Raw genomic sequence first — 14,922 nt, 5'->3', positions numbered from 1 at the left:
CCTCACTACCGCTCTGGATGCCATCTCCCAGGCACGGATCTTTACGAAACTGGATCTCCGGAGCGCCTACAATCTGGTCCGTATAAAGGCCGGGGATGAGTGGAAGACCGCGTTCATAACACCCACCGGCCACTGGGAGTACCTGGTTATGCCCTTCGGACTATGCAATAGCCCTGCTGTCTTCCAACGTCTCATTAATGATGTCTTCCGCGACATGCTGGGACGGTGGGTGTTCGCCTATCTGGACGATATACTGATCTACTCCAAATCCGAGGCCGAACACATCCATCATGTTCGCGCCGTCCTGACCTGGCTCCTGGACCACAACCTGTACTGTAAACCTGAGAAATGCTCCTTCCATCAGCAGTCCATATCCTTCCTGGGCTACATGATCTCGGACGAAGGGATAACCATGGACCCTCAGAAAATCCAGGCGGTGAAGGACTGCCCCTTGCCAACCAGCCTGAAACAACTGCAGAGTTTTCTGGGTTTCTGCAACTTTTACCGCCGTTTTATAAAGAACTATAGCACCCTCGTAGCCCCTCTCACCTCTCTCACTCGACCAGGCTCCCCTGGCCAGCTGTTTCGTCTAACTCCCGACGCCATTCGGGCCTTCCGCCACCTGGTCACCCGCTTTACCTCGGCCCCGATCCTCCGCCATCCAGATCCTGCAGTTCCCTTTGTGGTCGAGGTCGACGCCTCTGACGTCGGCGCCGGCGCCATCCTGTCTCAAGGCGGGCCCGACGACAGGCTCCATCCCTGCGCCTACTTCTCCAGGAAGTTTTCCACCACCCAGCAGAAGTACGGTGTGGGCGACCGTGAGTTACTGGCCATAAAATGGGCATTGGAGGAATGGAGGCAGTGGCTTCTGGGCACCACTCGGCCTTTCACGATCTGGACTGACCATCAGAACCTGACCCACATTAAATCTGCCAAGCAGCTTAACCCTCGCCAGGCTCGCTGGGCCCTCTTCTTTGAACCCTACGACTTCCATCTCGCCTACCGCCCGGGAGCCAAGAACCAGAAGGCGGACGCCCTCTCCCGCCAATTCACCCACTCCACGCCCTCGTCCGAGCCAGCGCTAGTCCTCCCGGAACACCGCTTCCTGGGCCAACTGAGGTGGCCGTTGGAGGAAGCTATCCAGAACGCCCTCCGGGACGACCCCGCGCCTCCAGAGACCCCCGCGGGTCGCCTCTATGTCCCCACGGCCTGTCGCAGCGAGGCGTTGTCCTGGGCCCACTCATCACGCCTGTCTGGCCACGCTGGTTTCTCCAGAACTCTTAAATTCCTCCAGCGAGCCCTCTGGTGGCCAGGCATGGCGAGGGATGTGAAAGAATACACCAGCGCCTGTGACGTCTGTGCCCGCTCCAAGAACCCCAACCAGGCCTCGGCTGGTGCCCTCCGACCTCTTCCGGTGCCCAGCCGCCCCTGGTCCCACGTGGGGCTGGACTTCGTCACGGGTCTCCCGCCGGTCAATAACCTCAACACTGTCATGACGGTTACGGACCGCTTTTCCAAGTCTGTCCATTTCATCGCCCTTCCGGGTCTCCCCTCAGCCCAACGCACAGCGGAACTGTTCCTGGAGAACGTGGTGCGCCTCCACGGGTTCCCAGTCGACGTGGTCTCGGATCGGGGGCCCCAGTTCACGGCCCGGTTCTGGAAAGCTTTCTGTCGGCTGATGGGAGCATCGGTCAGTCTATCTTCAGGCTACCACCCGCAGACCAATGGCCAGACGGAGCGGGCTAACCAACAGCTGGGTCGGTACCTTCGTTGTTTTGTCTCGGCTCAACCCTCACAGTGGCCTAAATACCTCCTCTGGGCGGAGCTGTCCCACAATCTTCACACCTCATCTGCCACTCGGCTGTCCCCTTTCGAGGTCTGCTATGGCTTCCAGCCCCCGGTCTTTGCCCACCAAGAACCCGAATTCGCCGTTCCGGCAGCGGAAGCCATGGTGAGACGCTGCAAGAGCGCCTGGATCAAAGCACGAGCCTCCATAACCAGAGCTAACACCAGCTATGCTCACCAGCATCTCCGTCGACACCGTCCTGGTCCCTCCTATGCTCCTGGGGACAAGGTTTGGGTGTCCACGGCTGACCTTCGGGTCCGTGCCGGGTCCAAGAAACTCGCCCCTCGGTTCCTCGGCCCATACCCCATCCAAAGGGTCATCAACCCGGTCACGTACCGGTTGCGGCTGCCGGCTACTCTCCGCATCCATCCCACCTTCCATACCTCCCGGCTCAAGCCCTACGTGGAGTCCTCCCTTCTCCCGCCTCCGGCTCCGGCGCCGCCTCCTGCCCGCTTCCTCGACGGTGAGCCTATCTACACCGTCCGGCGCATCCTGGACGCTCGCCGCAGGGGTCGGGGCTGGCAGTACCTGGTGGACTGGAAGGACTATGGCCCCGAGGAACGCTCCTGGGAGCCGGCTCGGTCCATCCTGGACCCTTCCCTGATCTCTGACTTCTGGGTCCGCCGGGGTCGCGCTGGGACTTCTGGAGCCGTCCCTGGACCGGGGGGTCCTGTCAGGACTCAGGTATCTCCCGGCTGACCTTCGGACCACAACTCCCGACATGCCCCTCGTGGGGAGCTCCCAGCGTGCTCCTCGCGGGGATTCTCTCCACGTCACAGCCAAGCAAGGCTATATATGGAAGACGCCGTGACCGGCTTCTCATCTCAGTCATCGTTTCTTCCTCACAGAGAAACGACCAGAGAAATAATAAAACTGTTAAACGTCTCACCTTGTTCGTCTCCTTCATCCAGTCTGATCAGCCTGACAGTTTCACACCTAATAATTACGCTGTGAACACCGTTGCTGAATAACTCATGACATGTGGGGTGTTCTTAAGTAAAATCCTAAGTTGTAAATAAACAAAACATTTGCCAAATAACTAATAATACTTAAGACAAAGAAAATACAACATTTCACAATTTTAAGTTATGCTGCAGAATAAATCAGATCTTGTTTTTTTTTTTGTTTGTTTTGTTTTTTTGCATGACCTGAATTACACTGAGAAAATCCCGATAGGCTCAAACAAAACAAGAAAAGCTAAAACATCAGCTGTAATTATTACTGAAAAAGGTTTGGAAACTGGATCCAGATCACTTAGCAATGACAGGTCATAATTTCACCATCACAGAAGTCCGTATTTAGGTTCAATAACCCATCAGCTATAAAAACCTCTCCATGCACCATTTCTTCAGTATGAAGAAAGACATTTCAAACAATTTGCATACATTTCTGGCTGTTTTATGTTTCTTTACGTATGTTCTTTGTGCTTTGATGCCTGTTTCTTATTACTTCTCTGTTTTCATGCTTCTCTTTGTTGTTGTTTGCTGTTCTAATAGGAAATTTCAAAATGAATTTCAGTCCAAAAGTCTGTGTCCAATATGCTCATTCAAATAGCACCATAGTCTGTATTTTATTGTGATGTTTTTGATGACTTAGGAAGCTATTTTTAGTATCACTGGTATCACATAGCAGGCTGCCATTGATGCCTGGGAGAACACCATGGTAACAGAGCGGATTGACAGTTTGGATTAAACCACGTGTCAAAAAGGCAAACTGTTCTTTTACCCTATCACACGCAGAAAAGTCCGAGAGCTTGCAGAGATAACTGGTCCAGGGGAGCATCCCAGACGTGACCCTTTTCAGCTCACCCTACGAGGTCACATGGTATTCCAGGGCCAGAAAGAACGTATTATCGCTCCAGTCAGTTCTAATCCCGCCTCAAGGTCTCGTCCTAGTGAAGTGCTCTTCTAAATAAAAGGCCTCTATAGCTTCCCTTGATGAGGAGAAACTGTTCCATCTCTTACTTCGTCCTAGCATCAAGAAACCGAAGCTCCTGTTGAGAAAGAGCCTTACTCCCAAAACAATGGGGGGATTCTACCAACTGCAAGACCTTGGCTGAAAGACCATATAAACCTTCTTCACGTGCTCCAAAGACAACTAAAACTACAACTTAACCCACACCGTAAATAAATACAATTATCCTTTGGTTTGGTATGAGGAGTGATCCTGAGTTAAAGTCGAATCTTTAACATCTTTGGCTGGTAATTTATTTGATACTGGAAAAAAAAAACTAAAATTTAATCATTCACTGAAATCACAGGCTTACTTCCCCTTTGTTCTGCAATAAGTTTCATATTAATTTCATTCATTCTCATCTTTGTCTTTCCTCATTTGTATCCGTCTGCCATTTCTTGCTTTTGTTTTCTTTCTTTTCTTCCATCCACTGATGATGCCTCTCCCTCCATATTGTTTTTGTAGCTCACAGTGCATCACTTCATCATTTCCGCACTGGGTTTTGGCAGCGACCGGGGACCTCTCTCCCTCTCTCTGTCGCTCTCGCTCCACTGTTTAGGGGATGTAATTCATCTCGAGCCACACACACATTCATATAGTGTGTGCACTGTTTTACACATAACTCACACGAGCTCAGGGACAAAATGCATTCTCAGCTGCACTTGTATCTCACCAGTCACACTTATTTGCACATTCCTACGAGCACACATGTTCCAGCAGCTCTGTCACTGATCTGATGAACTGTCTGTTTTCTCCACTCCTGTCTCCAGAGTGTGTGTGTGTGTGTGTGTGTGTGTGTGTGTGTGTGTGTGTGTGTGTGTGTGTGTGTGTGTGTGTGTGTGTGTGTGTGTGTGTGTGTGTGTGTGTGTGTGTGTGTGTGTGTCATTTTTTTCTCACTTAACATCTCTGAATCAGTACCTTTTTGTGTCAGAATAAACTGAAACCAATCAGATTGCTCTAGACCAGGGGTGTCAAACTCATTTTAGCTCAGAGGCCACATTGAGGGAAATCTTGTCCCAAGTGGGCCGGAACGGTAAATTAAAAACAACTTCAGATTGTTTTCTTTGTTTTAATACAGTCAATATAAAACAAAGCTGGAGCCTGAGGACAATGTATCCAAAATAGTACAAGTACAACACCTGAAGTGTACTTGAAAATTTGAATAAAAATAAATAAAATAAAATAAAATAAACATTCCTTAGTGAGTCAAAGAGCTTACAGATGACATAGCAAGATCAGTTTCATGCAGCACTTAAAAGTATATTTGACTCATTTTACTTTACATCTTTTAGCTTTCACCGGCACATCAATATCAGAAGTCACATCCTGAGTGGCGGCCAACTTCAGGATGTGATTCAAGTTCTTGTGCGAGCCTTGAGCGCAGCTTTGTTTTATTTATACTCATTACAGAGAAAACTTGCTCACAATGATAAGTTTATTTTCACTCTACATTGTAAAGTATGAAAATAAAGTTTACACAACCATCTCGTGGGCCAGATTTAACCCATTTGCGGGCTGGATCCGGCCCGCGGGCCGTATGTTTGACACCCCTGCTCTAGACCTATACATGTAAACATTTATTCAGTTTCCTTTAGTTTATCTACAAATGGTATCCACTCCCAACAAAACTCATCTAAAAGTGCATTTATATTCTAAAGCTGCTTAGATATACATGAAACAACTTTTCTATCTGTATGTATCCATGTGAAACAGTTTGTGTTATAATGCATGAACGTCATGATGAGGATTGAGTTTTGTGTTTCGGTTTTCTTATCCTGCATGCAGCCTATAGGCCTGTTTACCAAAAATAACTACCTCATTATTATTCAGTTATTAACTTTTAGCAATGCATTACCCTGTTTATCCCTTTTTTTTTTCAAATATTTTCTTGATGCCTGTTTGTCTGGTTTAAAATATTTTTTACAGCGGTTTCCAATCCTGATTTTTGAAGTCTGTAATCTTTATGTCCTATTCATTTTCTTTCTGCAACTCATCTGATTCAATAGATCCATTTAAAGATGTTGTGATCCAGTCTCAAACTTAGAATCTAGGTCTTGGTATGACATTCTTTAGTTGATTAATGTTGGATTGGATTGAAGAAACCCAGCTCCTTGCCTCTACTACTGACCTGCTGTCTATGGCTTTATCAGTTGTGCTGCAATCCTGCAGCAACTCTTCCCTGGAGTTACTCTCATCAGGACCTGGGACAGGGCTCAGGGAGATTAACAACCAAGGAAAATTCTGAAAGCAGCATATTAGAATCTCAGACTACATTCACACAGCAGGCAAAAGTGCATCAAATCCAACGTTTTTCCCCCACATGCATGATTTTTATTCAACTCAGGTCACTTTCAAAGCAACTTCAGTCTGAATGGCGATAAATCATCTCACACTTCATTAACTCGACCGAGATGAGCTGACAGAAGCATTCTGAGGTCTGTCTGGACATCCTGAAATTGTGAATGAACCTTTAGTCAATAAAGCCTTCCACATCACAACTCCGCCATTCCAGGATCCGAATCCACAGAGCAAGTTGTGTGTAAATTCTGGTCTTCTTTTACATGTGCAGGCGGCTTTAGGACTGGCAACCATTCACACAGGAGAGTGGTTGCTGTTGCATTTCAGTTATAATGTGAACAAACACACATGTTTCCTTTGTATTTGAGGGGGTTTTTGGTAGCCTGGCAAGCTATCCTATATATGTGAATACATAGCCTGGTCATGACCCATAGACAGAGCTCAGCCTTGGAGCTTGATCTACGATTATCTTTCAAACTGTCTCTGCATGCTGTTGGACAACGATCAACGTGATGTACTCACTGCTACAGACGTCATTCAACGGGGCAGTCCGCCATACACTGTCAAAGAAGATGCAAATACATCCTTTTTCTAAATAAAGGACATAAGTACCTCTATTTGCTCTTTACTGAAAGAAAAGCCCAAGTTTAAATAATTAGAAGTTAATGCCAGAGCCGGTTCGAACTAGCCGCCGCAATCTTTGTTGTTTTGCTCCATCACAGCAAGATCCCACCCACCAAACTGATAGAGTGCTGTGATTTGCATGACACAAACCTGCTCAGGCCACTTGTAGGTCATCTGAGGCTCTAATGGAGCATGGCTAGACCAACATGCATTAGTAAAATCGTTTTGCTAATGCTACAGTCTGTCTAGACATCAAGGCTAGGTTTTGCATGTCAGTTTTTAAAGAGCTTATGGAAACAAAATTATTTATGGAGTGACATTGACTATTTTATTAGACCAATTAGAGGTATAAAATATTGTGCTTGGTGAGAAATATTATATATTTTGTGATTAGCCAAATAAACCTTCCAAAGATTAGTGGAAAAACATAACTTGACATGAATTATTTGACATTTTTTCTGCACAAAAACACAAAATAGCCCTTTAGATAATCTATTAGGATTCCTAAAGGGTATAACCTTGCTTCTTATTTAACCTTACTACCTGACACAAGTTCTCATTTATTCTCTTCTTTTATTAGGTGGAATACGATGGTCTGACAGGTCACATTGAGTTCAACAGCAAAGGACAGAGAACCAATTATACCCTGAAGATCTTGGAGAAACACCCCACAGGACATAAAGAGGTCAGAGATCAAACAGGGTCACACTGTTAGCTGAAAGGCCAGAGATTAAATTAGCAGTAGTAAAGTAAATTAGCTGTTAATTAACACTACAGAGTATTTCATGTAAAGGGCTAGAAACCACTGTACATGGTCAATTAAAAACAAATTGGTAAAAACTCAGTTCTGCTGCTGTCACTGGTCGCTTACCTTGGGCTGAAGGGGTGATATCTGATCCCAGAATAACATTAAAAGACAGATATCATCAGCAAATGATACAGGGTCAAATGGGGTTATCGCCTGAGTTTAAGTGGATGGTATATATTTAGGAGATGGTGGTAACCCCCACACTATTCTGGCAGTTCTTTGAACACTTAGATTTAGTGATTCTTCAGCTAGAATGTTTAAATTTTGGGTAAAACATGTTTCAACCTCCTGACATTTCTTTGCTTGCCATACTAGTCACTTTGACACTTTTCTTTCTTTCTTTCTTTCTTTCTTTCTTTCTTTCTTTCTTTCTTTCTTTCTTTCTTTCTTTCTTTCTTTCTTTCTTTCCATTTGACCAGGTGTTGACCTGATTAACACAGTGGAAATGAGGCTTTCCAGACTAATCAGACTCAATCAACTATAATCAAATTTGCACAATCCATACGACAAAACAGGCTCATCTAGAGTAATCATTTGTGACACCTTCATCAGTAGATAATATTTACCCCACTGTCATGAAAGTTTAGTTATTTAGGAGGCTTCAATTTAATTTTAGTACAAAGTGGAAGTCAATTTTACTATATTTCTTAAAAATATTGTATGTACCGTGCAGCGGACATTACAGATGCTTCTAAGTCCATAGAGCTGAGGGCAACTTCTGGAAAGGATGGTTTTTGCACAGCATAGTCCGTCCAGTCCTTGTTCCTGACCATGACTGAATATTCTGTCATGGTCAGATTAGGGGTGGGTACCTTTGACATTTGAATCGATCCGGTACTAATTCCCGGTACCTAGGAATCGATACCGGTACTTAACGGTACCAGTTTTCGATACTTTTGAGTGTTTATTATTTTAATTCCGTTTTATAATTAAATTTTTTTTTCTCAATATATAACCATATTTGATAAATATCACGATAAATAACATACAACTGTTTGTATTTTAACATCGTCCTTGTAGTTTTATAAGTTGATAATTAAACTGAAGCAAACATCTTTACTGTGAACTAAATTTACTGTTCATCTTCATTCCTTTTACTGTCCTTTTTCATTTGATTTTTCCTACTGGGAAGTTAGAATTTCCGAGGAGAAAGCGAACGCACCATTAGCTGATAACGGTGGCAATGGAAGCTAACATATCAAGCTAACGTTATCTTAAACAGTTTATTTAGCTGCTGGAGCAGATTAAAACGATGATGCCTCACACTTAGATCGTTGTCACTGGTTTCATCTTCACCCAATCACCCGTCGCATTTAGTAAAGTGAAGCCAAACTTTAGAGCGTGTTCATGTTCTTCTAGTCGGAAATTCGGAGTCCGAGGAGAAAGCGAACGCACCATTAGCAAAATGGAAGCTAACATATCAAGCTAACGTTATCTTAAACATTTTATTTACCTACCGGAGCAAATTAAGATGAGGATGTCTCACTTAGATCGTTGTCGCTGGTTTCATCATAACCCAGTTACCCATCACATTTAGTGAAGTGGACCCAAGCTTTAGCGTGCGTTCTTTCTACCATGCTGCTCTGTTTACAACTCGCTCACAGCGAGCGACGACATAACGCTCTTGCACATGCGCAGCTGTCTTGGCAAGTTCTCGTTGTGAAGGACGGGTACCGAAACGAGGCACCGTTTGAAATGACGTGAATCGGTGCTCGGTCGGTACTATGGAATTCGGTCAGTACCTTAAAAAGTACCGAATTCGGTACCCATCCCTAGGTCAGATACAAGGACTGTAAGTGAAAAATGAATGAAACTAAATCAGGTAAAGTTTACAGAAAGTCTTTCAAAGACCTTCAGAAAGCCTAGAGAGTTATTGGTCAAGATCACTTAAAATCATAAGAAAGCCTTCCTCCTTGAAAGGAAAGGAAAGCAAAAATGTGACTGCAAAGAGAAGAAACAACACCCTTTGGACTGAGTGCTGTATTTTTAACACATGCTCTGACTCATGTCGTGTTAATGCTGAACAAATTTCAGACTCCACAAATCTCTTTTTCCAACAACTATTCATCTTTCTGTTTTCTGATTGGTCCATTTAGATTGAGCATCACATGAAAACCAGAATGACAATTAGCATATTTTCACATTTTATATGTTATAGATTTCTCAAGTGGGTCTTAGTGCCTCTTCTCAAAGCTAGCATGATGACCCAGCTTTTGATGAGATCATGCTGGATCTTCTCCAACAGAGCATCCAGATCACCTTTGGATTGAGAGTTTGCTCAGGAAGTAGAGCAGAAAGCCCAACTTCCTTAGACAAAACAATTAAACTAAAAGTTTAAGAAAAACATTTTCACTTGAACAAGTTAAGAGCTTTATGCAAAGACAATAGAAAACACTTGAACAAATATTTTCAGGTCTGTAAATGTCCAATTTTTTCTAAATGGAGAGGACAGAAACCAGTCCCAAGGGGACATTTTAGTGTCTTATGGTTTCAGCTTCTGGTCAATTGTAAATAAAGGATCAATTGTAGTGTATTGAGAGTCAAACACTGAATGATATTAATTTTGAATTAATTACTTGGTTTTTTTTATTCATTTAAAAATATTCTGGTTCTGTTTTATTTTCCCTTTCCCAAAATTTTGTCTGACTCTCATTTTTCCTTCTTCTCCAAAGATTGGTACTTGGTACTCCAACAACACTCTGGCCATGAACTCCACTTCCTTGGATCTTAATGCATCAGAGACATTGGCCAACAAGTCCTTAATTGTCACAACAATACTGGTAACACAAAGCTGTCAAATACATAGTTTAATTCATGTTGAACATGGCTGAGTCAACAGTTGTATTCTTTTTCTCTGACAGGAAAGTCCCTATGTAATGCGCAAGTCTAATTACCAGAACTACCAGGGTAATGACCAGTATGAAGGTTTCTGTGTGGACATGCTGAGGGAGCTTGCAGATGTCCTGAAGTTCTCCTTTAAGATCAAGCTGGTGGACGATGGGTTATATGGAGCTCCTGAACCCAACGGTAGCTGGACCGGGATGGTGGGAGAACTTATCAACAGGGTGGGTATTAATTGATGGAATGTCTTTATACTGTCTCATGAAAAAACAAAAATTATCTTGTTCCAGGCCATAAAATATTGTTTGAAATGTTGTCTCCTTGAAAATGGTGAAAATGTTTCCTTTCAAATCATATTTTTATCTGGGCTGCCACCTTACAGGGGTTTGAGTGTCCCAATGATCCTAGGAGTTAAGTTGTCTCAGGCTTAATGCCTCTGGTAGGGTCACCCATTGCAAACAGGTCTTAGGTGAGTGATCAGACAAAGTGCAGCCCATAGACCCCATATGAAGAGAAATATAAATGAAAACCACATTCCCTCGCCCAGACGCCCCTCTGGAGCCAGGCCTGGAGTTGGGGCACGGTGGCAAGCACCTGGTGGCTGGTCTTTTACCCAAGGAGCCTGGCCGGCTACAACCTGAAGAGGAGACATGGGTCCTCCTTTCCATGAGCTTACCTCTCATGGGAGGGGCCAAAGGGTTTGGGTGCATTGTGTTTCTGGTGGTAGTCGAAGGCAGGGACCTTGGTGGTCTGATCCTTGGCTACAAAGGGAGTGTCACCTCTCTGGAGGAGAAAGGGCCGGAGATGGTGTGTGAGGTTGAGTGGTTCCACCTAGATATAGTTGGACTCACCTCAACGTATGGCTCTGTCATCATAACCAGCTTCCTTGAAAGGGGTTGGACACTCCATCGCTCTGGAGTTGCTCCCACTGAGAGGCTCCGAGCAGGGGTGGGCATACTAGTTGCCCCCATCTTGGTGCCTGTATGTTAGGGTTTGCCCCAGTGAATGAGAGAGTAGCCTCCATAAGCTTACGTGTGGTGGATGGGACTCCAGAGGCAGCTGCTGGGTACCGTCAGTCCAAGCGGAATGCAGATCCCGTGGTCGCAGAGGCAAAAACTCGGGCACGGGAGGAGTTGGGTGAGACCATGGAGCAGGACTTCGATATGGGTTTAAGGAGATTCTGGTCCATCATCCAGTGTCTCAGGAGGGGAAAGCAGAGCGTCACCAACACTTTTAATGGGGATAGTGTGCTGCTAACCTCTACTCGGGACATTGTTGATCGGAGGGCGGAATACTTCAAAGACCTCCTCAATTCCACCAGCACGTCTTCTAGTGAGGAAGCGGAGTCTGGGGATTTTGGCCTGGACTCATTGTCACTGGAATCACATTTTAATCTTTTGAGAAAGTTTGCCCCAAAGCATTTTTTAAAATTAAAAGTAATTTTTGTGACGCACATAATCAATATTGTAAACTCAAGCTCTTTATTTTTTATTTATTTATTTTCTAAAAAAATATTTTTTTATTGTATTTCAATTAAAAACAGGATATATATATATATATATATATATATATATATATATATATATATATATATATATATATATATATATATATATACTCTTTCTGCAGCACTGAGTCCTCGTAAGTTTGCTTCTAGCTCTGACACTTACTTATTTTCTGTACCCTGGACAGGATCTTTTCTCTGCTGTAAACAGGTGAGAGGCGGGTAACAGCCAGGAGCTTTTGCTAGTTATTTTTGGAGCCAATAAGGAGTCACACAGCACAGTTTACTGTGCTCTTTCAGGCTCAATCCAAGGTCAATTTGCAATCAGTACTCAACCCAAAACACGTGTTTTGTGACTGTCGGGAGTAAAATCTAAGTAAGCATAAAAAAATAATAAAAAAACAATTGCACAGAGAACATGCAAACTCCAAGCCAAGAATAAAAGTTGCAATGTTCTTGCTGTGAGATGACAGCCTACCTACTGTAAGTCCTTCAGTTCTACCTACTCCTAGTTCTGTCAGTCCAAATAACAATTACTTGACCTGCTGATGTCATCTCTGCTGCTGCTGGGCTCATTGACAAGGTCCTTTCAGATGCACGCCTTTGCTTAGTTTGTCCTCATCCACCTTTTCTCCATCGCACTCCCGTCACCGTCTTGGACGTCTTTCTTTTCTGCTCTTCATTCGCTCTCCCTCTGTGATTGCCTGGCGACAGCACAAACATCTTTCTTTAGAAGAAAGGCTTTTAGCGCTTCTACTTGTTGTTTTAAAGACATTCAAGTCATTTAGAACAGAGGAAAGAGCCGCAGCAAACTCTGCCTCAGTCGCCATGTTTGTGACAAACTCGGCATTATGGTGTGTGACGTACGCTGCTCAGCGCTGATTGGCTCGGTTAGAATTCTCAGGGATGGAGTTATTTGAATAGGAGGGTTCCCAGACTCTTTCTCTGTGCAGAATCAAACAAAGGAGGAGTCTGGCAGGCCAGGCTACCTATGTGAGGCCTGCATTAGTTAAATCCTCTTGGGGTCCACTACCATTGTCCATTTATTTGTTGTACCTTGGGATTTTTTGTCACTAGGTACTTCGGCATCAGTCAAAAAAATAAATTAATTAATTAAAAAAAACACGACAGTCCTTCAGATGTTTAGCAAATGTTAGCTATTAACGTCTACAAAAGTTTAATGGGGTTTTTTTGCAAATAGCTCTGATTGTCGCCATGATTTCAAGCTTCTGAACTATTTTTTTTTCAACAATGTGACCAGAAACAGAAAAAGAAACATGAAAGCTGCGTGGGAAAGCAAAACACGAGTAGAATTTTGTTTACTGCATCAAAGCCTTCATCAAGTTCAAGTGTGACCACTCGGAAAATATTTCACGTTCAAAAGCTGCAAATTGAATTTGGCTGAGCACACACACACACACACACACACACACACACACACACACACACACACACACACACACACACACACACACACACACCAGCATCCCTCATTGATTTCTCTAACGCTGATTCTGCATTAGTTGTTATGGCAACAGGCAAGGGTGAGGGGTGCAAGACGTGGGCTTTGAGTCGCTGACAGTGATGGCACCCTTAACTGCAACAGAAGCGTCAGCCAATTAGACAAGCAGTGGAGTGTTAGAAAGCTGCTGGACCCTGATCAGCAGAGACGCGGCGATGCTCAGGACGTATTAAGTGGCTCAGCTGAAGCTCAATTTCCCCAGTTAGTTGTTTTCTCAGCAAAAGTGGCTCATTTTAAGTTGAGTCTAATTAAAGCTGCGCAGAGAATTGCTTGCAATGAAAGCTGTGAGAGGAAGTGAGGATGATAAGATGTGTCAGGACATGTGCATGTGTATTTGTGTTTGTGAGTGCTTACAAGGACCCTTTTTAACCCTCTCAGGCTGAAAATAAGTTTTGATAAAAGGAAGAACAACTAAGTCCTTCAGAGGTACTTCTGAGTTTAAAAATTCTCATGAAATACGTACGTGGAGTAACCAGGTAGGTAGGTTTTAACTTTGCAAATCTGCAACGCCGGCCTCCAGAGGGTTAGGCTTTAAACTGGAAAACAAGGGCATTCTTGTGATTTGAAGACATAACTGGAACGTTGGATGATAGGAGGGACTAAACTTAGGTTTTATTTTCCTTGATATTCAACGAATGATGCAACATTTCATTCTGAGTATGCCAGCAGATATGATCTGAGTTGAGGTTAAACCTGCGGGCTATGTGAAGGACAAGATCACTCCTGCATGGATGCTTTATTACATCACCGCTTGCTTGAAGTATTTATTTTTAAATGCTGGTGTAGGATTAACCTGGTATTTACTGTGGGGCAAAAAAGTATTTAGTAAGCCAACAATTGTGCATGTTTTCTCACTTTAAAACATGAGAGAGGCCTGTCATTTTCATCATTCCCCATGTTACACCCCTCCAGGCCTAGGAATTACCAGGAGGGGCAACACAAGTGTGGTGGGAGCAAACACAAGGACAAATAAAAGTTTAAAAGGAGTTTATTAACTAAAAAGTGTCCCTGGCAGGTATAAATAAGGTAGATGAAAATAATAATGCCAGAGGTCTGATTAAATCTATTACTCTAAATATAAGTCAAAAGTTCTTGTCAAGGCCCCACACTCGTACGATACCCAGCCCGGGGTAAGTTTCCTCCTTCTGTTCCTGTGTTACTCCAGCTGTGACAGGTGTCTCACGCTCTCCCTTTTCTCTCTCTCTTTCTGGAAGCCGGTGGTTCTCCTCCAGAAAAGATCTCTGTGTCGGTATAAAAGGCAAGTCTCTAGTTCTCTCGGTTTCCCTCTGGTTGTGGTGAAAAGGCGATCACAGGTTTTCCCCGTTTCGTCCCTCGTCTCTAATCTCTCCGTATCGTTCCTCTGCTGCTCGTCTCGTGTGCTCGTTCTCTGTTCGATCTCCGGCTGCTCCTCTCCACGACTCTCTTCACGACTCTCTCCAACTCTCTCCTCTTCAACTCTCCTCTCACGACTCCTGATGAGTGCTGATTATCCACAGCTGGTGTCCGCGGGATGGCGGGAAGGGTGC

General features: G+C 44.2%; 1 protein-coding gene across 1 annotated transcript in view; it reads left to right on the top strand.

The window, feature by feature from the left end:
- LOC107394580 (glutamate receptor ionotropic, kainate 5) overlaps positions 1-14,922 on the top strand; it is a 323,717-nt gene that overhangs the window by 263,199 nt on the left and 45,596 nt on the right. Inside the window, exons 12-14 of the mRNA XM_070547633.1 lie at positions 7,302-7,406; positions 10,202-10,309; positions 10,391-10,594. Of these exons, the coding sequence (XP_070403734.1) occupies positions 7,302-7,406; positions 10,202-10,309; positions 10,391-10,594 (417 nt within the window). The remainder of the gene's footprint in view (positions 1-7,301; positions 7,407-10,201; positions 10,310-10,390; positions 10,595-14,922) is intronic.

The sequence above is a fragment of the Nothobranchius furzeri genome, chromosome 19 (assembly GCF_043380555.1).
Source record: "Nothobranchius furzeri strain GRZ-AD chromosome 19, NfurGRZ-RIMD1, whole genome shotgun sequence".
Lineage (NCBI taxonomy): Eukaryota > Metazoa > Chordata > Actinopteri > Cyprinodontiformes > Nothobranchiidae > Nothobranchius > Nothobranchius furzeri.
Note: the sequence above shows the minus strand (reverse complement) of the source record. Positions and strands in the feature narration are given on the sequence as shown.